Below are 25,635 nucleotides of genomic sequence, written 5' to 3' on the forward strand. Positions count from 1 at the left end.
TCAGAAATTAGTATAGCCACTTCTGCTCTTTTTTGATTGTTGTTTGCTTGATATATATTTTTCCATCCTTTAAATTTTAGTTTGTGTCTTTAAGTCTAAGGTGCATGTCTTATAGACAGTATATATCCTGTGTGTGTGTGTGTGTGTGTGTGTGTGTGTGTGTGTGTGTGTGTGTTTTAATCTATTCTGCAACTCTCTGTCTCTTTATTGGTGCATTTAGTCCATTTACATTCAGCGTGATTATAGATAGGTATGAGTTTAGTGCTGTCATTTTGATGCCTTTTTCTGTGTGTTGTTGATAGTTTCATTTTTCCACTTACTTTTTTGTGCTAAGAAGTTTTTCTTTGTAAATTGTGTGTTCCTCTTTTTCCTTGTGGTTGAATTTGTTTTTCTGAGTCTTTATGTTTATCTTGTTTTTTTATTTTGAAGTGTAGGATTGTTAGTCTTCTTTATGGTTACCTTGATATTTACCCCTATTTTTCTAAGTTTAAACTTAACTTGTATCTCCCTATATCGCCTTGGTTTCCTCTTCATATGGAAGATCTATGCCTACTTTATTTAGTCCCTTTTTATTGATTTTTGTCATCTTTTACGTAATGACATCACTGATTCCCAGTTTTGAGGGGTTTTTTGTTTGTTTTTGTTTTGTTTTTTTAATCTTGATTTATAGTTATGATTTCCCTATCTGAGTTGATATCTGGTTGTTCTCTTCTGTGTTCTAGTGTTGGGGTGATATCTGACATTATTGATTTTCTATCCAGAGAATTCCCTTTAGTATTTCTTGTAGTTTTGGTTTGGTTTTTGCAAATTCCGTAAGCTTCTGTTTATCTGTAGACGTCCTAATTTTGCTTTCATACATGAGAGACAATTTTGCTGGATATATGATTCTTGGCTGGCAATTTCTCTCCTTCAATGTTTGTATATGTCATCCCATTGCCTTCTTGCCTACATGATTTCTGTCATGTAGTCCAAACTTATTCTTATTGATTCTCCTTTGTAGGTGACTTTTCACTTATCCCTGGCTGCTCTTAAAATTTTCTCTTTATCTTTGGTTTTGGCAAGTTTGATGATAATATATCTTGGTGACTTTCTTTTGGGATCTACTGGTATGGGGTTCAATGAGCATCTTGGATAGATATCCTTTCATCTTTCACTATATCCGGTAAGTTTTCTGTCAACAAATCTTCAACAATTCCTTCTGTATTTTCTGTTATCCCTCTGTGTTCTGATATTCCAGTCATTCGCAAGTTATTCTTCTTGATTGAATCCCACATGATTCTTAGGGTTTCTTCATTTTTTTTAATTTTTTCTATCTGATTTTTCTTCAAACATATTGGTGCCAAGTGATTTATCTTCAGTCTTATAAATTATGCTTTCAGGTTCCTCAGTTCTGCTTCTCTGACTTTCTATTGAGTTGTCTAATTCTGTAATTTTATTGTTAATCTTTTGAATTTATGAATGTTGTCGCTCTACGGATTCTTGCAGTTAATTTTTCATTAAGTTCTGGAATAATCTTTTTTAATTTCTTCACCTGCTTTACTTGTGCATCCCTTTGCTTTTTCTGTTTGTTGCCTGATCTCATTCCTGATTTCATTTCTAATGTCTTGAAGAGTTCTGTATATTAATCTTTTGTATTCAACATCTGGTAATCCCAGGAATACGTCTTCATCCGGGATAGTCTTGATTCTCTGTTATGGGAGTTTGTTGAAGCAATCATGGTCCACTTCTTTATGTGATTTGATATCGACTGTTGTCTTTCAACCATTTATAAGTTATTGTATTAATTTATTTTGTTTACTCACTATGTCCTAGTTTCTTGCTTTGTTTTGTTTCAATATAGCCAAATAGGCTACTAGAGTGAGCTAACTTGGTTACAGGAGCCTTTGAAGCACTAATGTCCTGTTACCAGATGGCTAGATCTATTACCTGGTATATGAGCCTAGGAGTCCATTCAGGATTCTTGTATAGATTCAGTTCAGGTGTCCTGATAGTCACCTAATGTGTGGTGTAGGCTCTCACCTACTTTCTTAGAGGAGCAATGATGATGGGCATATACACTGGTTTCTGGTAGGAGCAGGGCTCACACTCTGAGGAAGGCAGGGGGCTGACAGCCTTCCCCCAAGTGTCAGTGAGGAAGGAGCGTCTCTGTTCTTTACAGTGCTCTGGTGGGTAGGCTCTGCAGCTGTACCTTAGGCACCCAATGCTTATACCTGTAGGGACTAGCAGGCACCACTATCCTTTCACGGGTGGCTAGGTGGTGTGGATGGAGCCTCCAGTCCTCAGGCCTCTGCTGTGGGTAGGTGAAGGCCCTGTTTAATAGTCAGACCAGTATCAGACTTCCAAAACCTGCCTTTCCACTGTACAGCTGAAACAGTTAGTCAGACCTCAAACAGATTTGCCCTTGCCATATAATAGCCACCTGGATCTATGTTGGGGTGAGAGACAAAGTCTGTGGATCACTTATGCCTGGACTGGAGCCACTTCTGCTCTGGGCTTCCAGATTAGGGGCATCTGAAGACTATTTTTCCTCCCATTTGTTAATTTGTTCCTTCTCCCAGGTCAGGAGAATTGCTCATGGAGCACAGATGGTTCTATCTCAGGCCCAGGGAAATCAACTGTTAAAGAAGCCAGCTGGGGAGGGGGGGAGGGATCAGATAGATAGGAAAGAGTTCTTTCAAAAGAAGGAGTTATTAGATCTGCCTGTGGTAAATTACGCAAAATCACTTATCCTGTGTTGAGAGTGCCGTTTTATCTCAGATTCCAGAGGCGTGTGTAGCTTGCGTACAGCTGGCTGGGTCCCCACTGAGACTGCCCTAGGGGGTTAGGGCTGCATCCTGCACTTGCCTTCTTTCACTGAAGCAGCTGCTTCTTATATGCCACAGCCAGCCCCACTGTAGACAAAACACAGGGTCAGGGGTGCATGACTCCGCTTGCATTCTCTCACTGAAGCTGCCGTGTCTCAGGGAACTACCATCAGCCCCACCACAGTTGAGCCAAAGAATGGCACCAAGTAATTGGAGCTGAGGTGCTGCATGGCTCGCAACTCTTCGCTGCTTCTGCACCGTCTCTCCCTCTCCCTGTCGCTCAAACCATTTCCTTAATTTTGCCTTTGATGCTCCAGGTTTCTAGGTTGTCATATATATAATCAATTCACTTGTTTTTTCAGGTCTTTGTTGCAAGAGGTGTGGGCTGAAGCTTCTGGCTAGCTCACCATCTTGGCCCTGCCCCTCTGTTTCTTAATTACATAAAACTGACGACCAACTTCTCATCCTAGGATAAAGGAACCCTCCTCATGATTCTCTTCCCTATAGCAATTTAGCCAGTCTTGCATTTTGAAGTCTGTTCCTTACAGAATTCCACCTCGTCATAGACATAACAACAAAAAGCTCAAATTGGTTTAAATGTTAAAGGAAGAAGTTCAGTAATAGTGTAGAATTTATGTATGATTTATTCAGGGTTCCAGTTCAATTATTTAGGAATTTTTATTTATGTAAACCCATAAAGGTATCACTCACTTATCAAAAGTTCACTTTATGCCACTTTGCTTTCAGGAAAGACCTATATTAATACTTGTTTTTGCTAATTGAAAGAAATTCAAAGGGGAATTTTGCTTTTATGAAAAAGATGAAAAGCGAAAATAGCATTCAGCAGGGGAACACACCCATTCTCACTCCTCTGAAGCAAGTAAGGACACTCAATGAAGTGTTTATGTCAACACGTTCACTGCCATTTTACATATTGGCTTAACCAAGATTCTCCTTTCAAACTCTTCCACCCTTATTGAAAGACCCAGCCGCCATATCTGATCAAATGCCTGGTGACATATAAACGCACCGTGCACCACGAGATCCCATCCTCAGTTTTTCCTCTCCTGTGCATTTCTCTAACTGTAGGACTCATCCCTCAGCATGCACAGTTAATGTAAATCCCACTCTTCTGCCAGGTTTGAACCCTGGCCCTTCAACCTAGCCCCATGTGCCAAGGCCAGGTAGGCTACTAGGGGCTACCATCATTACCACCACCACCACCTCTCAGCCTTCTAGCGTGCTCACTGTCTTCCTAGTTCTGGTAAGTGAAACTACACTGTACATACATTATTTCTACTTTATATAGGCTGTGTATTTAACATACCATGTCTGTTTTCACTATATTTTAGTGTTATTTTAGATTTTATATGTTATTCAGTATGATTTGGTAGCTTATTTTTTGGGTCAAGGAACACTTGAAAATTCTTCCCAGGTAATTAACGGTAACTGCTTCTTCAATTGATGTCATTTTGGCTTACAAAATCTTTCATGGGAATGCTCTACTTTTGGATAGTGGGGGGGACCTGTTGTCATGGATTGAATTATGTCCCCCCAAAAAATGTGTTTATCAATTTGGCTAGGCCGTGATTTCCAGTATTGTGTGGTTGTCCTCCATTTTGTGATTGTAATTTTATGTTAAAGAGGATTAGGGTGGGATTGTAACACCCTTACTAAAGTCTTATCCCTGATCCAATGTAAAGGGAGTTTCCCTGGGGTGTGGCTTGCACCACCTTTTATCTTACAAGAGATAAAATGAAAGGGAAGAGAGCAGAGAGTGGGGGGCCTCATATCACCAAGAAAGCAATGCCAGGAGCAGAGCTCATCCTTTGGACCCAGGGTCCCTGCGCAGAGAAGCTCCTAGTCCGGAGCAACACTGATGAGAAGGCCAACAGGGAGAGAAAGCCTTCCCCTGGAGATGATGCCCTGAATTTGGACTTTTAGTCTACCTTACTGTGAGGAAATAACCTTCTTTGTTAAAGCCATCCACTTGTGGTATTTCTGTTACAGTGGCACTAGATGACTAAGACACTTCCCTTAGTTAGTTTTAGGAGGCAGCCAATCTGATTACTACATTTCACCCTAAGAATAAAATTGTTGCTCCTTTGTATTCTATCACCCATGCTAGAAAATCACCACTCTAAAAGAAAATAGCATAATACTTCTCTAAATTTAGGCCATATATATTTCAAGAAGTTTAAATTTTCAAGCAAGGTGCAAAACAGGTGGGGGCAGGGAGACATTTCTCATGCCAAGAAACGGACATATGAGAGAACTAGTCACTTGGGCCCCTAAGTTGTGGGAATTTATAGGCACCTCTCTGTCCAGCCTTCTATGCTTCATAGTTCTTCCTGCCTTTACTTTCCCATATGCATCCAGAAATACTTTTCTTATTCTAGCTCCTATAGCTTCTCCATTTATTGATGTATTTAACCATTCACTAAATATATTTTGGATACCTAACATGAGTTGGAATTGACTCAATGACAACCAGCTTGGTTCTTTTGGTTTTAATATGAATCAGACACTCTATTATATGCTAGAGATATAGTGGAGAACAAAGAGAGACGAAGTCTCTGTACTTCACAGAGCTCTAGTACAGCTGGAGATATAGACAACAGCAACACAGTATGGTAAGTGCTTATGATAAGGAAAGTATGTGATGCACATTGCATGGGCAAATAATCCAAAATTTTGCCCTAAGAAAATTGAGCACCATTGGAGAATTTTACATTGGTGAATAAAATGACTAAATATATATTTTGGAAAGATCTGTGCATGCAGTAGAAAAAGTAATTGTAAAGGAGTAAGAAATCCTAGCAAAACTGATTTCCCCATGGAGTCAAATAACTCAGAGAGCACAAGATATAACAACACATATAATAATGACATTAAAAATATAGCCATTAATAAAATGTAATATCAAATTTCGCCAGGTGCTAAACCAAGAACCAAACCCACTGCCATCGAGTAAATTTTTACTCATAGTGACACTATAGGACAGAGTAGAACTGCCCCACAGGGTTTCCAAGGAGTGGCTGGTGGATTTAAACTGCCGACCTTTTGCAACTGAGCTTTTAACCACTGTACCAACATTATATTTATGATCTCACTTAATTCTAACAAATAATGAAATAAGTACTGCTATTACCCAGATCCAACTCGATGGTAGCGGGTATAATAAGCCCCAGCTCTCCTCCATTTTACAGATGAGGCGATTCAGGCTCAAAATAAGTAACATGCTTAATGGAACAGAGCTTTAAAGGAAAAATTCAAATCAGGCTGTCTTGAACCACTGCGATATATTATTATTAGTGACATCTCTCCCCAAAAAGTTTATCCAAATTCTGTTCATACATACTGAAGCTTCAGAGATTGCTCCCATGAACATGGTTTTTATCTCATGTTACATGAGTAACAGAGGGAGCCTTGATTCTAAGAGAGAAAAATAAATTCCAAGGACCTAAATTAAAAACAAAAGAGCCGTTGCTGTCAAGTCAGTTCCAAGCCATAGTAACCCTACAGGACAGAACAGAACTGCCCATAGGGTTCCCAAGGAGCAGCTGGTGGATCTGAACTGCCAAACTTTTGGTGAGTAGCCATAGCTCTTAACCACTGCACCACCAGGGCTCCATTTCATATAAAGTACATACTAAATTTCAATGGAACTAAATTTAAGTGGAACATAGAAGACAGAAACAACATTTTAAATAAATGTGCATCATCAGCAACTGCCTGATCCTTTTCCACATCCTTAATTCCAGATAATCTGATATGTCCCCATTTGTGAACTCACTTTCTCTCACGCCGACCTTCGTTTGAAAAGTATATGGAGCCGCTTCCTCAGAAGTTGCAGGCACTGTATTATGGTCAGCTTTGCTACTTGTCCCTCACACTTGTCTCTCTTTATCAGGGCTATTGCCACTATGATTTAGCATGCGCAGGCTAATGCAGGAAGATAGTCAGTCTCTCCTTCTATCTTATTTCACTGACACTGCCTTATCTTGCTTTCTCAGAGAATGTCCATTGCCTTACTCTAGGTCTATTTTAATCCTACCCATATTTAAGGGGCACATTTAATTTCTATTTTCTAAACTTTACCATTTAGAATCTGAGAATAGCTATATAAAAGTGTTCATTTATTCTTTCGTATGTTTGATTTTTGGTATGAGTAATACACATAAATTGATGACAGAGTATCCTACCTTATCTACCCAAGTACAATACTGAGAGGTTCTAGCAAGAGCAATTTTCCTGTATTTGCAAAGATCAACTACTGGAAAGGTATGCTACGAACAACAAGAGAGGAAGAGACAACCAACCAAAAATAATGTAGCCTGATGTGGTGGCAGATGTTTCAGCAAAAGTGCCTTCATAGGCAAGTGGAATATAAAATCCTAATATATACATATTTCTGTTATATCCCATCACATGATTTATGGCTCATATTTCTATTATGTCCTATTTCCTGAGAGAAATTCAATATATGCTTTCAACTGATATTTTTAAAGTTAATAAATAACTATGAGAATTATCTAAACAATGGTTAAAAAAACTTTATTGATTAGTTATTCACATACTCAATTTAAAAGAAAAATAAAAGTATCAATTTATGATTTTTCTAAATATTATAATATATATTACCTTACATACTGTGATATTTTCATTAAAACTAAGTCAAATAGTCTACAAAACACCATTTTGCTGATAGAGAATTTGAAAGTTAAAATTATTGGAGAATTGTCTTATTATCCTGATCTTCTTAACATTTTAATATTTAAAATAGTAAAGAAAATAAAACATACCTCAATTTCTTCCTAACTAAGAAGCCACGTATCCATCTTTGAATAATCAAAACTGGTGAATTATGAGCCAGGATTTCATTAATTTTTGAAATAATATGTTTAATATTATTAATTTCATCCTCATAGGTTGTTCCCTGTATAAAGAAAATATATTCAATTTTTATCTTTCATGAAAACATTTCCAAAAGGTATTTTAAACATGGTAATTTAAAGGTATGAATAAGCTAATAAAACATTTGCAGGTGTTTTATAGGCATAATAGTTAAATAATAAATACACTTTCAGGTCAATTTTATTAGATCAAAATATCAAGAATTAGCAGCATCAAATAATTTCAATTCTTTGTGCAAAAGGCAAGATCCAGGAAGATAACTTTCTCCATTCTAGATTCTTCTCTCGATCTGGTAGCAAATGTATATAATTTTGACCATAATCATCCTGATCTCTGGAAGGTAGTGGCATAAACACGTGTCCAATGAAACTCTAAAAGTACTCTGTAGCTCCCCATATAGAAAATGGACATATGATGGATTCATAAGATAATTTATATTCGTTCAAAATTTTGTTGCAGCTTAACTGGAACATTGGACACTTTTATTAGAACACAGGACATTCCTCTGGGAAAAGATATCCTACATTGCTTTTAAGAAAAATACTTCTAAGATGTCCTTTCCTGAATATTTTTAGGTTTGGGTAAGAGGCTCCCTATACTCCATTTATCATTTGGCTGGTTAGAAATAAAGCCATTTTCCTTATGTTTGAAATGTGGGAATCATGCATCAAAAGGTAATATTTATATTGTGTAATGCTTTTTTTAAGGCACCTACCCAGAAAATTATTACCCTATAACATTAAAAACATTCATCTTTTCCCCAATATACTAAATCAGCTATGTACTGCCAGGAAAAACCATAAAGCCTTGTGAAGTAGAGTTTGTCTTCCTTTCCTAGGGCTTCCATAACAAAATACTATAAATTGGGTGGCTTTAAAGGTCAGAAATGTATTGCCTCACAGTTCCAAAGGCTAGACATCTCAGTTCAGGGCATTAGCAAATCTCAGTGTTGTCTCTAGGGAAAGATCTTCCAGCTTCTGGTAGCCCTAGGCATTTCTTCTCATCCCTTGACTTTTAGATGCATCTTCACATGACCTTTGTTTTCCCTCTGTGTGACTTTGTCTCCGTGTATGCTTTCTTTTAAAAGGCATAACTTAGAAGGGATTAGGACCCACCCTACCCTGGTATGACCTTGTTAACTAATAACATATTTTAAAACAAACCCTATTTGCAAACAAGGTCACATTTACAGGTAGAGGGGTTAGGACTTCAACATATCTTTTTGGGGGACACAATTCAATCCATAACAGTGCTACTTCAAATTTATGCTTTCAGACACTCACTTCTGATTAGAAAGACCTTTAGTTGGACTTGGTTTGCTCCCATTCCCAAAAGTAGCTATTCCAAACCTTCAATACTATTCAATAGTCTCAAAGCCCTTTTCGTAGAGCTTCCTAAATATCTTATCTTCTCTTTCAAAGAGAAAAGAGGGTGGTCAACTAATATCCACCAAGTAATTCCCCTCTACTTGCTACAAGTATAACTATATCCCTATCTATTCTTGATACCTTCCTACTGAATCTTATAACAAGATGTATCTTGTTCCTGTCCTCTGTTCTATACCTTTCCTTGCAATTTTAAGTCCCATTTCCTTTTTTTGATCATTCCCTTTTCTACTGGCACTATTCCATTAGATATAAATGTGATATAGCCTCCCCCATCTTTAAAATGTACACATACAGATAAGCACATATACTCCAACCCTTTATCCCTTATATCTATCATTTTAAAAGTCTTAATTCTGGAAACAAAATTCCACACTTGTTTTTTCCACCTTCCTCTGTCTCAATCCACTGGCTTTCCATCCCTACCATCCTATCTGATACTTTTCTTATGGAGTTATCATCGGACGTTCGCTCCTTGAAACACTTCTGTTGGTTTCTGTGCACCATTCCTCTTTTTTTTTCTTACTCTGTTTTCTTCTGGACTTTAAGACCCATCATTAATCTGCTCATGCCTTAAATGTCACACTGAAAGAATTCTCTCCCTTTGTCTCTTTTCAACCTGTACACACTCTCCAGCATATGAATATAAGTTTATATTAACCAGATGCCAGATAGGAATGCATCCAAATTCATAGCTTCAACACTCACCTATATGCTGAAGACTCTCACATTTCTATCTTAAGCTTGCCTAAACCCTCTCATGAGCTACAGAACTACATGGTCAAGCTGATATCCAATTAAACTCAACTTGTCAAAATCTGAATTTATTACCTTCTTCCCCAATGTGCTTTCTCTCATATTCTCTACCTTAGTAAATGGTACTACTGCCCACAGGTTCCTAAGCCAGAAACCCTGTGACCATCCTAGATTCTCATTATTCTCACACTTCTTCATGTCCAAATAACACTACACACAGTATATTTGCCATCCCAAATACCTACCAACCTCTTCATTTGATTTGCTAACATTGCTTTGCTGCATGTATTTATCATGTATTCCTAAGCTGGGAAGATGTATAAACCCTGATAAACCCTGATACATACATTTATTTCTATATTACCACTCGTTCCAAACCATAATATGCACTGTTGCTAGAGTGAACATCTGAAAATATAATCTAATCATATGGCATCCTTGCTTAATATACAGTGAAACCTGTGACAGCCAGAATTCATTAGGAATGCCTTGATTTTCCTGATCTCACAAGTTTTCTATCTTTGACAGGATGTAGTATTACCACTTTTCTGTCACTCTCTGTTAGTGGAAAATATTTGAGTTCTCTTTCTCTGACAGGTTTCCACCTTACACAGGTTCCGGCTTTTGCAAGTTTTGCTGTATTTCACTGGCACATCATTGAAAGACCAGCTACAAATTTCTTGACTTGGCACACAAAGTTCTTCTTCATTTACACACTCAACTTCATATCACACAAAGTTCTTCTTCATTTACACACTCAACTTCATATCCCTTCACTTTAATATAACACATTTGACTCAGGCAACATCTAACAACTTCTCGTTGTTAGCTGCTGTCAAGTTGGTTCTGACTCATAGTGAACCTACGTACAACAGAACGAAACACTGCCCTGTCCTGTGCCAGCCTCACTCGTGTTGTTATGCTTGAGCCCATTATCACAGCCACTATGTCAATCCATCTCCTTGAGGGTCTTCCTCTTTTTCTATGACCTTCTACTTTACCAGGCATGATGTCCTTTCCCAGGAACTGGTCCCTTCCGACAACATGATCAGCTTTCTTCTAAGGAGCATTCTGGCTGTACTCTTCCAAGACAGACAGATTTGTTCTTTATTCTGGAAGGCCATGGTATATTCAATATTCCTTGCCAACACCATAATTCATAGGCCTCAGTTCTTCTTCCTTCTTTCTTATTCACCATCCAGATTTCACAGGCATATGAAGTGATAAAAAACACCATGGCTTGGGTAATGCACACCTTAGTCCTTAAAGTGACATCTTTGCTTTTCAAAACTTTAAAGAGGTCTTTTGCAGCAGATGTGACCAATGCAATGTGTTGTTTGATTTCTTGACTCCTGCTTCCATGGGCATGGATTGAGGATCCAAGCTGCCATGGATTGAACTATGTCCCCCCAAAATATGTGTATTAATTTGCCTGGGCCATGATTCCCAGTATTGTGTGGTTGTCCTCCATTATGTGATTGTAATTTTATGTTGAAGAGGGTTAGGGTGGGATTGTAACACCCTCACTAAGGTCACATCCCCGGGGTGTGGTTTGCACCACCTTTTATCTTACAAGAGAAAAAAGGAAAGGGAAGCAAGCAGAGAGTTGGGGACCTCATACCACCAAGAAAGCAGCGCTGGGAGGAGAGCGCATTCTTTGGACCTGAGGTTCCTGAGATGAGATGCTCCCAGACCAAGGGAAGACAGATGACAAGGAACTTCCTCCAGAGCTGACAGAGAGAGAGAGCCTTTCCCTGGAGCCAGCACCCTGAATTCAGACTTCTAGCTACCGGACTCTGAGAGAATAAATTTCTCTTTGTTAGAGCTATCTACTTGTGGTATTTGGTACAGCAGCATTAGATGACTAAGACACAAGTAAAATGAAATCCTTGACAGCTTCATTATTTTCTCTGTTTATCATGATGTTGGTTATTGGCCCAGTTGTGAGGATATTTTGTTTTCTTTATGTTGAAGTATAATCCATACTGAAGGCTATGCTCTTTGCTCTTCATTAATAAGTGCTTCAAGTCCTCTTCACTTTCAACAAGCAATGTTGTGTCATATGCATAATGCAGGTTGTTAATGAGTCTTCCTCCAATCCTAATACCCCTTTCTTCTTAATATAGTTCAGCTCTCGGATTACATGCTCAGCATACAGATTAAGTATGGTGAAAGGATACACCTTGTGCACATCTTTCTTGACTTTAAACCATGCAATATCTCCTTGTTCTGTTCCAGTGACAGACTCTTGGTCTAAGTATAGGTTGTTCATAAGCACAATTAAGCGTTCTGGAATTCCCATTCTTCCCAATGTTATTCATAATTTGTTATAATCCACACAGTCGAATGCCTTTGCATAGTCAATAAAACACAGGTAAACATCTTTCTGGTATTCTCTGCTTTCAGCCAGGATCCATCTGACATCAGCAATGATTTTCCTCATTCCACTTCATTTTCTGAATCTGGCTTGAATTTCTGGCTGTTTTCTATCGATGTACTGCTACAACTGCTTTTGAATGATCTTCAAATTTTACTAGTGTGTGATATTAATGATATGGATCTCTTCCAGTTGGTTTGCCAAGGAGCTGTCTTCCAAATTTCTTGGCATAGATGAGTGAGCACCTCCAGTGCTGCATCCGCTTGTTGAAACAGCTCAATTGGTATTCTGTCAGTTCCTGGAGCTTGATTTGTGCCAATGCCTTCAGTGCAGCTTGGACTTCTTCCTTCAGTGCCATTGGTTCCTGATCATATGCTACCTCCTGAAAACGATGAACATCAACCAATTCTTTTTGGTACAGTGACTCTGTGTATTTCTTCCATCTTTTTTTTTTTTTTTTTTTTTTGAGGCTTCCTGCATCATTAAATATTGTGCCCATGGAATCCTTCAGTATCGTAACTCGTGGCTTAATTTTTTTCTTCTGTTCTTTCAGCTTAAGAAATGCTGAGTATTCTTCCCTTTTGGTTTTCTATCTCCAGGTCTTGCACATTTCATTCTAATACTTTACTTTGTCTTTGCGAGTTGCCCTTTGAAATCTTCTGTTCAGTTCTTTTACTTTTCATTTCTTCCTTTTGCTTTAGCTCCTCAACATTCACGAGCAACTTTCAGAGTCTCTTCAGGTATCCATTTTGATCTTTTCTTTCTTTCCCGTCTTTTAATGACCTCTTGCTTTCTTCATGAAAGATGTCCTTGATGCCATTTCACAACTCGTCTGGTCTTTACTCAGTAGTGTTCATTGTGTCAAACCTATTGTTGAGATGGTCTCTAAATTCAGGTAGAATATACAAAAGCCATACTTTGGCTCTCCTGGACTTATTCTAATTTTCTTCAACTTCATCTTCAACTTGAATATGAGCAATTGATGGTCTATTCCTCAATCAACACCTGGCCTTGTTCTGACTGATAATATTGAGCTTTTCCATCGTCTCTATCCACAGATGTGTGCATTTGATTCCTGTATATTCCCTCTGGTGAGGTCCACATGTGTAGTTGCCATTTATGTTGTTGAAAAAAGGTATCTGCAAAGAAGTCACTGGTCTTGCAAAATTCTATCATGCAATCTCTGGCATCATTTCTATCAATAAGGCCATATTTTCCAACTACCAATCCTCCTTCTTTGTTTCCATCTTTTGTATTCCAATCACCAGTAATAATCAATGCATCTTGACTGCACGTATGATCAATTTCAGACTGTGGAAATTGGTAAAAATCTTCAGTTTCTTCATCTTTGGCCTTAGTGGTTGGTGTGTAAATTTGAATAATAGTCGTATTAACTGGTCTTCCTTGCAGGCATATGGATATTATCCTATCACTGAGGGCATTGTACTTCAGGATAGATCTCAAAGTGTTCTTTTTTACCATGAACAGGATGCAATTTCTCTTCAATTTGTCATTCCAAGCACAGTACACCACTACACAATTGCTTGATTCAAAAGGGCCAACGTCAGACTCGAGTTGCAATATTGAAAGATTCTATGGGGAAAATATTAAATGACACAGGATGCATCAAAAGAAGATAGAAGGAATATGCAAAGTCATTATACCATTTCAGGAGGTAGCATATGATCAGGAACCAATGGTACTGAAGGAAGTAGTCCAAGCTGTACTGAAGGCACTGACCAAAAATAAGGCTCCAGGAATTGAGGGAATACCAACTGAGATGTTTCAACAAACTGATGCAGCACTGGAAGCGTGCACTTGTCTATGCCAAGAAATTTGGAAGACAGTTACCTGGTCAAGCAACTGAAAGAGAGCCATATTTATGCCTATTTCAAAGTAAGGTGATCCACCTGAAGGCACAAATTATTGAACAATATAATTAATATCACATGCAAGTAAAACATTGCTGAAGATCATTCAAAAGCAGTTAGAGCAGTATATCGACAGGGAACTGTCAGAAATTCAAGCCAGATTCAGAAAAGGAGGGAAATCGTTGCCGATATCAGATAGATCCTGGCTGATAGTAAAGAATACCAGAAAGGTATTTACCTGTGTTTTATTGATTATGCAAGGAAATTCAACTGTGTGCATCATAACAAATTATGGATAACATTGAGAAGAATGAGAATTCCACAGCACTTAATTGTGCTCATGAGGAACCTGTACATAGATCAAGTGGCAGTCATTTGAACAGAACAAAGGGATACGGTATGGTTTAAAATCAGGAAAGGTGTGGTTAGTGTCGTATCCTTTCATGAAACCTATTCAAATGTATGCTCAGCAAATAATCCAAGAATCTGGACTATATGAAGAACAAGCTATCAGGATTGGAGGAAGACTCATTACGACCTGTGATATGCAGATGACACAATCTTGCTTGCTGAAAGTGAAGGGGACTTGAAGCACTTACTGATGAAAATCAAAGACTACACCTTTCAGTGTGGATTACATCTCAACATAAAGAAAACAAAAATCTTTATAACTGGACCAATAAGCAACATCACGATAAATGGAGAAGACTGAAGTTGTCAAGGATTTCATCTTACTTGGATCCGCAATCAACATCCGTGGAAGCAGCAGTCAGGAAATTAAAGGATGTAATTTCATTGGACAAATCTGCTATGAAAGACCTCTTTAGAATATTAAAAAGCAAAGATTTCACTTTAAGGACTAGGATGCACCTGACCCAAGCCATGGTGTTTTCATTTGCCTCATATACATGGGAAAGCTGGACAATGAACAAAGAAGAATCGATGCCTTTGAAGTACTGTGTTGAATATGCCAAGGACTGCCAGAAAAATGAAAAAATCTTTCTTGGAAGAGTTAACCCAGAATTTGCCTCAGAAACAAGGATATCAAGACTTCGTTTCAATCCTTTGGACATGCTATCAGGAGGGGTCAGTTCCTGGAGACAGACATTATGCTTGGTACAGTACAGAGTCATGGAAAAAGAGAAGCACCTTCAGACTGACACAGTGGCTAGAACAATGTGCTCAAGCATAACAATGATCATGAGAAGGGCACAGGACAGGGCAGTATTTTGTTCTGTTGTACATGAGGTTGCTATGAGTTGGAACCAACTCATTGGCACCTAATGACCACAACAAAAGTCCATTTCAACTCACTAATGCCTAGGATATTGATCTTCATGTGTTCCATTTCATTTTTGACAATTTCCAATTTTCCTACTTTCCTACTTCATACTTTTCATGCTCCAATTACTAATAGACATTTACAACTTTTTCTTCTCATTTCGAGTTTTGCCACAACAGCAGATGAAGGTTCTGGAAACTTGACTCCATTCATGTTATTACGGTTATTTCTACTTAGAGGAGGCAGCTCTTCTCCAGTAGTATTTTGAGTGCCTTTCAACCCAAGGGGCTCATTTTCTGGCGGTATGTCAGACAATGTTCCACTGATATTAACTAGGTTTTCACTGGCCAATTTTTCAGAAATAGACTGCCAGGTTCTTCTTCTTCGTCTGTCTTAGTCTTGAAGCTCCACTGAAACCTGTCCACCAAGAGTGACCCTGCTGGTATTTGAAATACCAGTGGCAAAGTTTTCAGTATCACAGAAACATGTACACCACCACAGTACCACAAACTGAGAACCTAACCACTTATGCTCCTGAAAATTTTCTAGTCTCAATGCTTTTTATGGATCTCATTCAAGTGTCTTGGACCGCCCTTCCCAATTTTTTCACTGCCTTTGTCTTTTGGAGACTCAGGTCATTCTTCTAAGAAGCCTTTCTTAACATTGATCTGAGTTCAATACACTTCTACAATATTATCCCATGCAATAACTCATTTCTCACACTCATACTATAATGAAATTATCAGTTTATTTTCTATCTTCCCCACTGCAACATAAACTCACCAAGTTCAACAACCCTTTCTTCAGCCTATATCTTTGGGAATAAGTAAGCTGTTAGGTCTGTAACTGGTATTCCGTATTATCAGTTGACTATTAAACCACTGAGTAATGGTCATTAATGCATTATCATAGCTGACTCCAAGCATCATTTAGCAATGTCAATCAATCTATTCTTGTAAATCTATTATTTGGCTGCAGTAACATCACATTCCTAATTCTTCTACCTTTTTAATTTTTATTTCTCAGTCTGTTGGGCTTGCTCCTTTTCTTTCACAAACTATTTAAATATTGAGATAATTTAGGCTTTCTTCCTTTTTTTCCTCTCTTTTCTAACTCTCCTAGAATAATCACATTCCCTGCTGCAGTTACTGCCTCACATATGCGTATTATCCACATAGCTATTATCTCTTATATTGTTCTTCTGTGCCATCGAGTTGATTCTGACTCACAGTAACACTATAGGACAGAGTAGAGCTGTCCCATAGGGTTTCCTAGGCTGAAATCTTTATGGAGGTCTTTTCTCCCATGAAGACAAGGCTGGTAGGTTCAAACTGCCTTTATGTTTAGCTGCCAAGTGCTTAACCATTGCACCACCGGGGCTCTCTTAAATTACAGACCTATAAAATAAACTTCTAATTCCATTTCTCTACTTGCATGTCAGATGCTGAAATCATTATCTCCCCCACCTGAAAACATTTCAATCCACGCCTCATACTGAATTACCAGTATAGTAATTAAAACTGTTCTTCAGCTTGTCAACTACGTAATAAACTAATATTCTTCCATCCCTCTCTTATCCTTTCATCCAATAAATCACTATATACAGTCAAATAAATATCTCTTCAATCTATTCCCCATACTCCATGCCCTCTACCAATTTATAATATCTGCCCTTATAAGCTAGGTGCTGCACTGTTGTAACAGACTCCTCACTAATTTATCTACTTTTAATTTCCATCCACTCCGAAATTACAGAATACAGGACGATTTTTCTAGAATGAAATCTGGTCAGGTAAAATCTTTAAATGTTTCCCTAAGATCTTGTAAGATAAAACTATGTCTCTTTAGTACTACATACAAAAATAATAATAAAAAACCCAAACCAGATGCCATAGAGTTGATTCTAACTCCTGACGACTTTATGCATTACAGAGTAGAACTGCCCCATGGGGTTTTCTTTGCTGTGATCTTTATTGAAGCAGATCACCAGGCCTTTCTTCCATGGCACCTCTAGGTGTCTTAAGTTCGCCAGTTTTTAAGTTAGTAGTCAAGGGCAAACCATTTGTGTCACACAGGGACATACTACACATAATATTCTTTGCTACTTTAATTTTTTTTTTTTTTGTCTCTGTAAACCTCAAAAAACCATTTGTGCCACACAGGGACCTGCTATGCATAATATTCTTTGCTACTTTAATGCTTTTTTGTCTCTCGAAACTTCAAAAATACCAAGCTACTTGTTGTTACTTGAATGTGCCAAACTCTATCAATACATTTGTGCCTTTGCAAATGCTTTCTTCTTTGCCTCACATGCCCTACACTCTTGCCAATACTTCCATTTGCCTAATGATTTCTTATATTCAAAGACATATCTGAAATATAAATACTTATGCTTTTCTTTCCTGACTAGGGAAGTGAACTTCAAAGATTTTTAAAGAAAATACATGTAGTTCTTTCACAGATTTCCTCTGGTAATCAACTCCATGAAATTTTCCCATTATTTCTTTGATTATTGCATCTCATGTATTTGCTTTCATTTTCTCTACTGTAATTCCTATTCAGAGTACCTGGGTGGTATAAACAGTTAGCTCACTTGGCTGCTAACTGAAAGGTTTGAGGTTCAAGTCCACCCAGAGGTGCCTCAGAAGAAAGATCTCATGATCAACTTCGGAAAACTTACTCACTGAAAACCCTATGGAGCATGGTTCTACTCTGACAAACATGGTGTCACCATGAGCTGGAGTCGGCTAGACAACAACTGGTTCTGGTTTCGTAATTCATATGCACATACATTAGATACCCTGGATCTGACCTCCAGGTCTTGTATTTTTTCTCATCATTTTCATGTATTCATCCGTTTCCTCTGTATTCTGGCTGAACTTCTTAAGTTTATGTCATATAACAATTTGTTTTTTTGTGTGCATCATTATATTCTTAATTCTACTATGTCCAAGCTGGTGTCCTTATATTTTTATTCAATGTAGCTACCTCACATTTCATCTGTTTTTATTTTATAGAGCTCATATTCTGCTGAATGATATTAATGTATAAATCAAATAGTCTAATATTTTCTTTTTCTTTTAGAAAATTTTTCTCTAAAATGATCTTCTTCCATCTGAAGGATACCTTTCTTTTTTAGAGCTACAGGATGTTTTCATATGCCCCTTATTTGTTTCTCTTCAATGCTGAATTATCTTTTAATTAGGAAAATTCTAAACAAGTTTAGTATTTACCCAATGACCATGTGAACATATTCTTTTTATATTCTCCTAATATGTACACTCAATTTGCTAAACTTCTTAATGGTGCTATACTTGTCTGTCCACATCTAAAGCTGGAAAAAATATTGAAGTAAATATACATTAACCAGGTGCCAGAAAGGAATGGTGAATGAACTGAGGATATAGGCAATCCTAACAGGGAAATTTTACCTAAGAATTTTTTTTCTGTTTTGTGAAGGACTCTGTCAAAGGCCAGACTTCTATATTGACTTTTCTATTTGGCTTGTCAACTGCTCCAGGTCAGATAAGTCATGTGGTTGAGTCTAATCTCCTTTCTGACTGCTCTGTCAGGGATGAGTTCTGCCACACACTAGGACTTGTTATTTATTATAACCCTGTCTGCACTTGGACCTCTCCATGAAGCTTATTCTGTGATCAGTAGCAATGGATCCTATCTGTCACTTCGGTAAATATTATCCCTCTAATTAGAGGGATTTGCAGTATCTCCAGTTCCTGTCATTTTGTTGTATTTATCAGGAATAAAAGCTTAATGTCAGATTTTCCAAGTTTCTTCTTTTAATTTAGTACCATTTTCATCATAGCTACCAAAAAAGAAAAAAAAAAAATCTTTATCGAGAACAACTCTGGGATTTAATATTGTATTTAAATGCCATTCTTTACTGGTTTCTAGTATAGATATTATTTCCTCTAGTCTTTATGTTCCTTTAGTCTTTGTTTATTGCATTTGGGTTCATGGTGTGTTATCTGTGTGTGTGTGTGTGTGTGTAGGGTGTAAGATTATACACAAATATATGAAAATGGGTAAGTGCAAAAGAGAGAGCAGTGAAACAGAACAAAGAACAATAGAGGAGAGAATTTAGAGGACTAAACGCAAGTAGTTCTGGTCAGGCATAGTGTTCTCAACAGTAGAGAACCATTCAGCCCACATTGTAGTTTATAGCAGAATCGTACTATCCACTGAGGCATAAATAATTTCTTCTCTTCAAGGAGATAAACAGAATAATCATCACCTAGGGGCATGGTTAGTGTCCGTATTGCAGAACAAGCAATGCTCAAAGAATATTTGAGCCTTCTGATGTCCTAAAAAAACTACCTTGCAAATTGTTAATAAAAATATCTTTGCAAACTTATGTAATTGCTATAAACCATTTGATATCTGAAACAAATGAAGTATCCTCTTTACATGGGAAAGTAATGCATCTCCTCCACTATAGGAGTTATGGCTCTGGAGACAAGCTGTTGTTGGTAGGTGCCTTTAAGTCAGTTCTGACTCATAGCAACCCTATGTACAACAGAACAAAACACTGACCAGTCTTGCACCATCCTCACAATCATTGTTATGCTTGAGCCCACTGTTGCAGCCACTGTATCGATCCATCTATCTGAGGGACTTTCTCTTCTTCGCTGACCCTCTACTTTACCAAGCATGAGATCCTTCTCCAGGGACTGACACCTCCTGATAACATGTGCATTGTATGTGAGACAAAGTCTTGCCATCCTTGCTTTTAAGGAGCATTCTTGTACTTCTTCCAAGACAGATTTGTTCATTCTACTGGCAGTCCATGGTATATTCAATATTCTTCACCAACACCATAATTCAAAGGCGTCAATTCTTATTTGGTCTTCCTTATTCATTGTCCAGTGTTCACAGCCATATGAGGTGATTGACAACACCATGGCTTGGGTCAGGTACACCTTAGTCTTCAAGGTGACATCTTTGCTTTTTTATTGCTTTAAAAAGGTCTTTTGCAGCAGATTTGCCCAACGCAATGCACCTTTTGATTTCTTGACTGCTGCTTCCTTAGTAGTTGATTGTGGATCCAAGTAAAATGAAATCCTTCACAACTTCAATCTTTTCTCTATTTATCATGGTGTTGCTTATTAGTCCAGTTGTGAGGATTTTTGTTTTCTTTATGTTGAGGTGTAATACATACTGAGAGCTGTGGTCTTTGACCTTCATCAGTAAGTGCTCAAGTCCTCTTCACTTTCAGCAAGCAATGTTGTGACATCTGCATAATGCAGACTGCTAATGAGTCTTCCTCCAATCCTGATGCCCCATTCTTCTTCACATAGTCCAGCTTCTCAGATTATTTGCTCAACACACAGATTGAGTAAGTATGGTGAAAGGGGATACAACCCTGATGCACATCTTTCCCGACTTTAAACTATGCACTATCCCCTTGTTCTGTTTGAACGACCGCTTCTTGATCTATGTACAGGTTCCTCATGAGCACAATTAAGAGTTCTGGAATTCTCATTCTTTGCAATGTTACCAGTAATTCATTATGATCCACAAAAGTCGAATGCCTCTGCATAGTCAATAAAACACAGGTAAATATCTTTCTGGTATTCTCTGCTTTCAGCCAGGATCCATATGACGTCAGCAATTATATCCCTGGCTCCACATCCTCTTCTGAATAATTGGCTTGAATTTCTGGAAGCTCCCTGTCAATGTATTGCTATAGCCATTTTTGAATAATCTTCAGCAGAATTTTATGTAGATGTGGTATTCGTGATGTTGTTTGATTACTTCCACATTCAGTTAGATCACCTTTCTTTTAGAATAGGCATATATATGGATCTCTTCAGTTGGATGGCCAGGTAGCTGTCTTCCAAATTTCTTGGCATAGACTAGTAAGCTCCTCCAGCACTGCATTCATTTGTTGAAACATCTCAGTTGGTATTCTATCAGTTCCTGGAACTTGTTTTTCACCAATGCCTCCAGTGCAGCTTGGACCTCTTTCTTCAGTACCATTAGTTCCCGATTATATGCTCCCTCCTGAAGTGGTTGAACATTAACCAGTTCTTTTTGGTAGAGCGACTCCATGTATTCTTTCCATCTTTGGATACTTCCTGTGTCATTTAATATTTTCCCCTTAGAATCCTTCATTATTGCAATTCGAGGCTTGAATTTTTTCTTCAGTTCTTTCAGCTTGAAAAATGCTGAGCGTGTTCTTCCTTTTTGGTTTTCTAACTCCAGGTCTTTGCATATGTCATTATAATACTTTACTTTGTCTTCTGGAGCCACCCTTTGAAATCTTTTTATGTCCTGTAGTTCATTATTTCTTCCATTTGCTTTAACTACTTGACGTTCAAAAGCAAGTTTCAGAGTCTCTGCTGACGCCCGTTTTGGTCTTTTTAATGACCTTTTGATTTCCTGTCTTTTCAATGACCTTTTGCTTTCTTCATATAATGTCTTTGATGTCATTCCACAGTTCTTCTGATCTTAGGTCATTAGTCAAATCTATTCTTGAGATGGTCTCTAAATTCAGGTGGATATATTCAAGTTTCTATTTTAGCTCTTGTAGACTTGCTCTAATTATATTCTTCTGCTAAAAGTCATCCTTGGATCTTCCCCCTTCACTCACAATTCTCAGTCCATTCACTAGTAAGCCCTTTTGGTTCTGCTTCCAAAGAGTATCTTCAATGTGACCATATTTCACCATCTTCATCAACAAGATACAAGTTCATGCCACCACCATTTCCTGCCTGCTCTACTGTAACAAACTCTGAGTGGTCTTCTGGCTTCTCCTGTCCATAGTGTCTATACAGTGGCCAGTCTGCACAAGTCTCTACATCATATCCTTCTTTTACTCCCTTTATTCACTATGCTCTAGCCAAATTTACTGTTTTTCTGACCCTTTGAAGCATCCCATTTCAGAGACTTCACATTTGTTGTCTGTTCTGCCTAGAATACTCTTATCTTTTGAGTAACTGCTTCCTCTTCATCGTTTATGTCTCAATTCAAATGTCCCACTCTCATAAAAGTTTTTCATGATGATTCCTCTACTCTCTCCTCCCCGGGCCCCAGAAACTCTCTATTTACCCTATTCCATTTCCTTCACAAAAGTTGTTACCTGAAAATTACCTACTTTATACATATCTTCCAAATGTTTACTGCCCCTCAGCTAAGAATATAAGCTCCCAGAGGGCAGGAATTTTATTTTCTTCAACAATGAAAGCCCAGTGCAAAGAGTAAAAATGCAACATAGTAGTTATAAAATAAAAATTTGTACACTAACTGTACTAGGCAGTGAGAATACAATTTTTCTGTTGTTTAAATCATTTTGCAAAAATAGTATAATTCTCTGGAGATTCATCAGATTATTGCATGTATCAATAGTTTGTTCCTTTTTATTGCTGAATATTATTTTATGGTATGGATATACCAGTTTGTTTAACCATTCACCCATAAAAGGACATCTGGGTTTTTCGCTATTATGAAAAATCTGCTATAAACGTTTGTGTACTGGTTTTTGTGTGAATGTAAGTCTTCATTTCTCTGGGATACATGCCTAGGAATACAATTTCTGGATCATATGGTAGTTGAATGTCTAGTTATTTTTAAGAAACTGTCAAACTCTTTTCGAGAGTGACTGTACAGTTTTATATTTCAACCTGCAATGTATGAATGATACAGTTTCTCTGTACACTTGTCAGAACTTGATGTTGTATTTTTTTTTTTAATTTAATCAATCTGATAGATATACAGAGATATCTCACTGTGGTTTTAATTTTCATTTCCCTAATGGCTAATGAAGGAACCCTTGTAGTGCAGTGGTTAAATGCTCAGCTGCTAACTGAAAAGTCAGCAATTCAAACCTACCAAGTAGCTCCATGGGAGAAAGACATGGCAGTCTGCTTCTGTAAAGGTTACAGCCTTGGAAACCCTGTGGGGCAGTTCTACCCTATCCTATACGGTCAAAATCTATTCGATGGCAACAGGTTTGTTTTTTTTGTTTGTTTGTTTGTTTTTTGTTTTGTGTTAATGGCTAATAATGTTTAACAGTTCTTCAAGTACTTATTTACCGTCTATATATCCTCTGTATCAAAATGTCTCCTTATGATTTTGCTCTTTTTTTAGATTTTTTATTGCTAAATTTTGAGAGATCTTTATACATTGTAAATGGTAATCCTTTTCCCAATATGTGGTTTGAAAATATTTTCTCCCACTCTGTAACTTATCTTTTCATCTTTGTAACAGAGTCTTTTGCAAAGTGTAAGTTTTTTATTTTTGATGAACTCCAATTATTAATTTTTCTTTTTATCGACTGTGTTTATGGTGTCAGATCCAAGAACTAGTTGCCTAGTCCTGAATTCTAAAGGTTTTCTTCTACTTTTTTTTTTCCTAAAAGTTTTATAGTTTTACATTTTACACTTAACTCCATTATTTATTTTGGGTTAATTTGTGTATTCGGTGTGAGACTTAGGTCAAGATTTTATTTTTTTTCTAATTTGGATTTCTAATTGCTCCAGCACCATTTATTGAAAAGGCCATATTTCCTCCACTGAACTGCTTCTCTACCTCTGTCAAAATTCAATTGGGCTTATTTGTGTGAATCTATTTTTAAGTTTTCTGTTCTATTCCATTTATCTGCACATCTAGTATTCAGCCAATAAACACAGTCTTGATTACTATGATCTGTTGCTTTTGAGTTGATAGTTACTGTTGAGTCAGAGGCCAACTCGTAGCCACCCTATCGGAGAGAGCAGAGCTGCCCAATAGGGTTTCCAAGCCTGCAATCTTTATGAAAGCAGGCTGCTACATCTTTCTCCCGTGGAGCAGCACCTTTTGTTTAGCAGCTGAGTGCTTAACCACTGTGATACCAGGGTTCCTTTTCTTTGATTACTATAGCTACATAAAATGTCCCTCTCTGTCTCTGGTAACTTTTTTGCTCCAAAGTCTACTTTATCCAATATTAATGTAGCCACTTCTGCTTTACATTGATTAATTTTTATATGATCTATAATTTTCCAACCATTTACTTTCAACTTCCCATATTATTTTATACAAAGAGGGTTTCTTATAGACAACATATGATTGGGTCATGTTTTTAATATACTTTGTCAACCTCTGTCTTCTAGCTGGTATATTTAGACCACTTGTATTTAATGTAATTATTGATATGCTAGGTCTTAAGTCTGTCATTTTGTTTTGTTTTTGTTTGTTCTCTGCTCTTAGTTTCTCCGTTTTCTTATTCCTGCTTCCTTGTGGGTAAGTTGAACATATTTTAGAATTCCATTTTGATTTACTTACATGTTTTTAAGACTATTTCTTTGTATTGCTGTCTTTGTGGTTTCTATTTACTACATTTTATAAATTTACACACACACACACACCTAAAGGAGATACGGTGGTGGAGTGGTTAAGTATTCAGCTGCTAACTGAAAGGTCTGCAGTTTGAACCTACCAGCCACTCTGTAGGAGAAAGATGTGGTAGTCTGCTTCCCTAAAGATTTACAGCCTTGGAAACCCTGTGGAGTAGTTGAGTTCTGTTCTATAGGGTTGCTATGAGTTGGCATCAACTCAAAGGCAATGGGTTTGTGTGTATGTGTGTGTATATATATAAATATAGTTACAATTACATATATAATCATATATGCAATATATATGCACGTGTATGTGTATGTGTGTTTGTACTGACAGGCTACTAGAGTTTATCAGCTCAAGTATAGAAAACTTACTTCCCTTTATATCCCTTTACCATAAAAAAAAAAAGTATTTCCTCTACATGTATTTAGAACCACCTAAGACAATGTTTTAATTTTTGCTTCAGCTATCAAACATAATTTAGAAGACTCAAGAAGAGAAAGTCTGTTGTATTTACCCACATGTTTGCTTATTGTGTTCTTTCTTCCTTCCTCATGTTTCAAAGTTCCTTCTTCTTTTCATTACCTTTCTGTGTGTTTGTAAGTGCTCGCTGACGCATTTTTGTCATAGCTTCTTTAAAATCTTTATTAGCTAATTGTTAACATCTCTGTCATCTCAGTCTTGGCACCTATTGATTGCTTTGTATCATTCAGTTTGAGATCTTCCTAGCTGTTGGTCTGATGAGTAATTTTTTATTGCGATCTAGACATTTCTGTATTATTACAAATTGTGAATCTTATTTAAACCTTCTGTTTTAGCTGGTTTTCTTTGACAATATTCCCTCAAAGGAAATAGGGTCATCATCTTGTTAATGCTAGGTAGAAGCAGCAGTCCAGGTTCCCCACTTGGC

At 37.4% G+C, this 25,635-nt stretch overlaps 1 protein-coding gene across 1 annotated transcript in view; it reads right to left on the bottom strand.

Annotated features, from left to right (window-relative positions):
• Positions 1 to 25,635, bottom strand: part of LRRIQ3 (leucine rich repeats and IQ motif containing 3) — a 171,738-nt gene that overhangs the window by 121,485 nt on the left and 24,618 nt on the right. The window contains exon 4 of the mRNA XM_049875978.1: positions 7,610 to 7,743. Within this exon, the coding sequence (XP_049731935.1) occupies positions 7,610 to 7,743 (134 nt within the window). The remainder of the gene's footprint in view (positions 1 to 7,609; positions 7,744 to 25,635) is intronic.

This window comes from Elephas maximus, chromosome 3 (genome assembly GCF_024166365.1).
Source record: "Elephas maximus indicus isolate mEleMax1 chromosome 3, mEleMax1 primary haplotype, whole genome shotgun sequence".
Taxonomy (NCBI): domain Eukaryota; kingdom Metazoa; phylum Chordata; class Mammalia; order Proboscidea; family Elephantidae; genus Elephas; species Elephas maximus.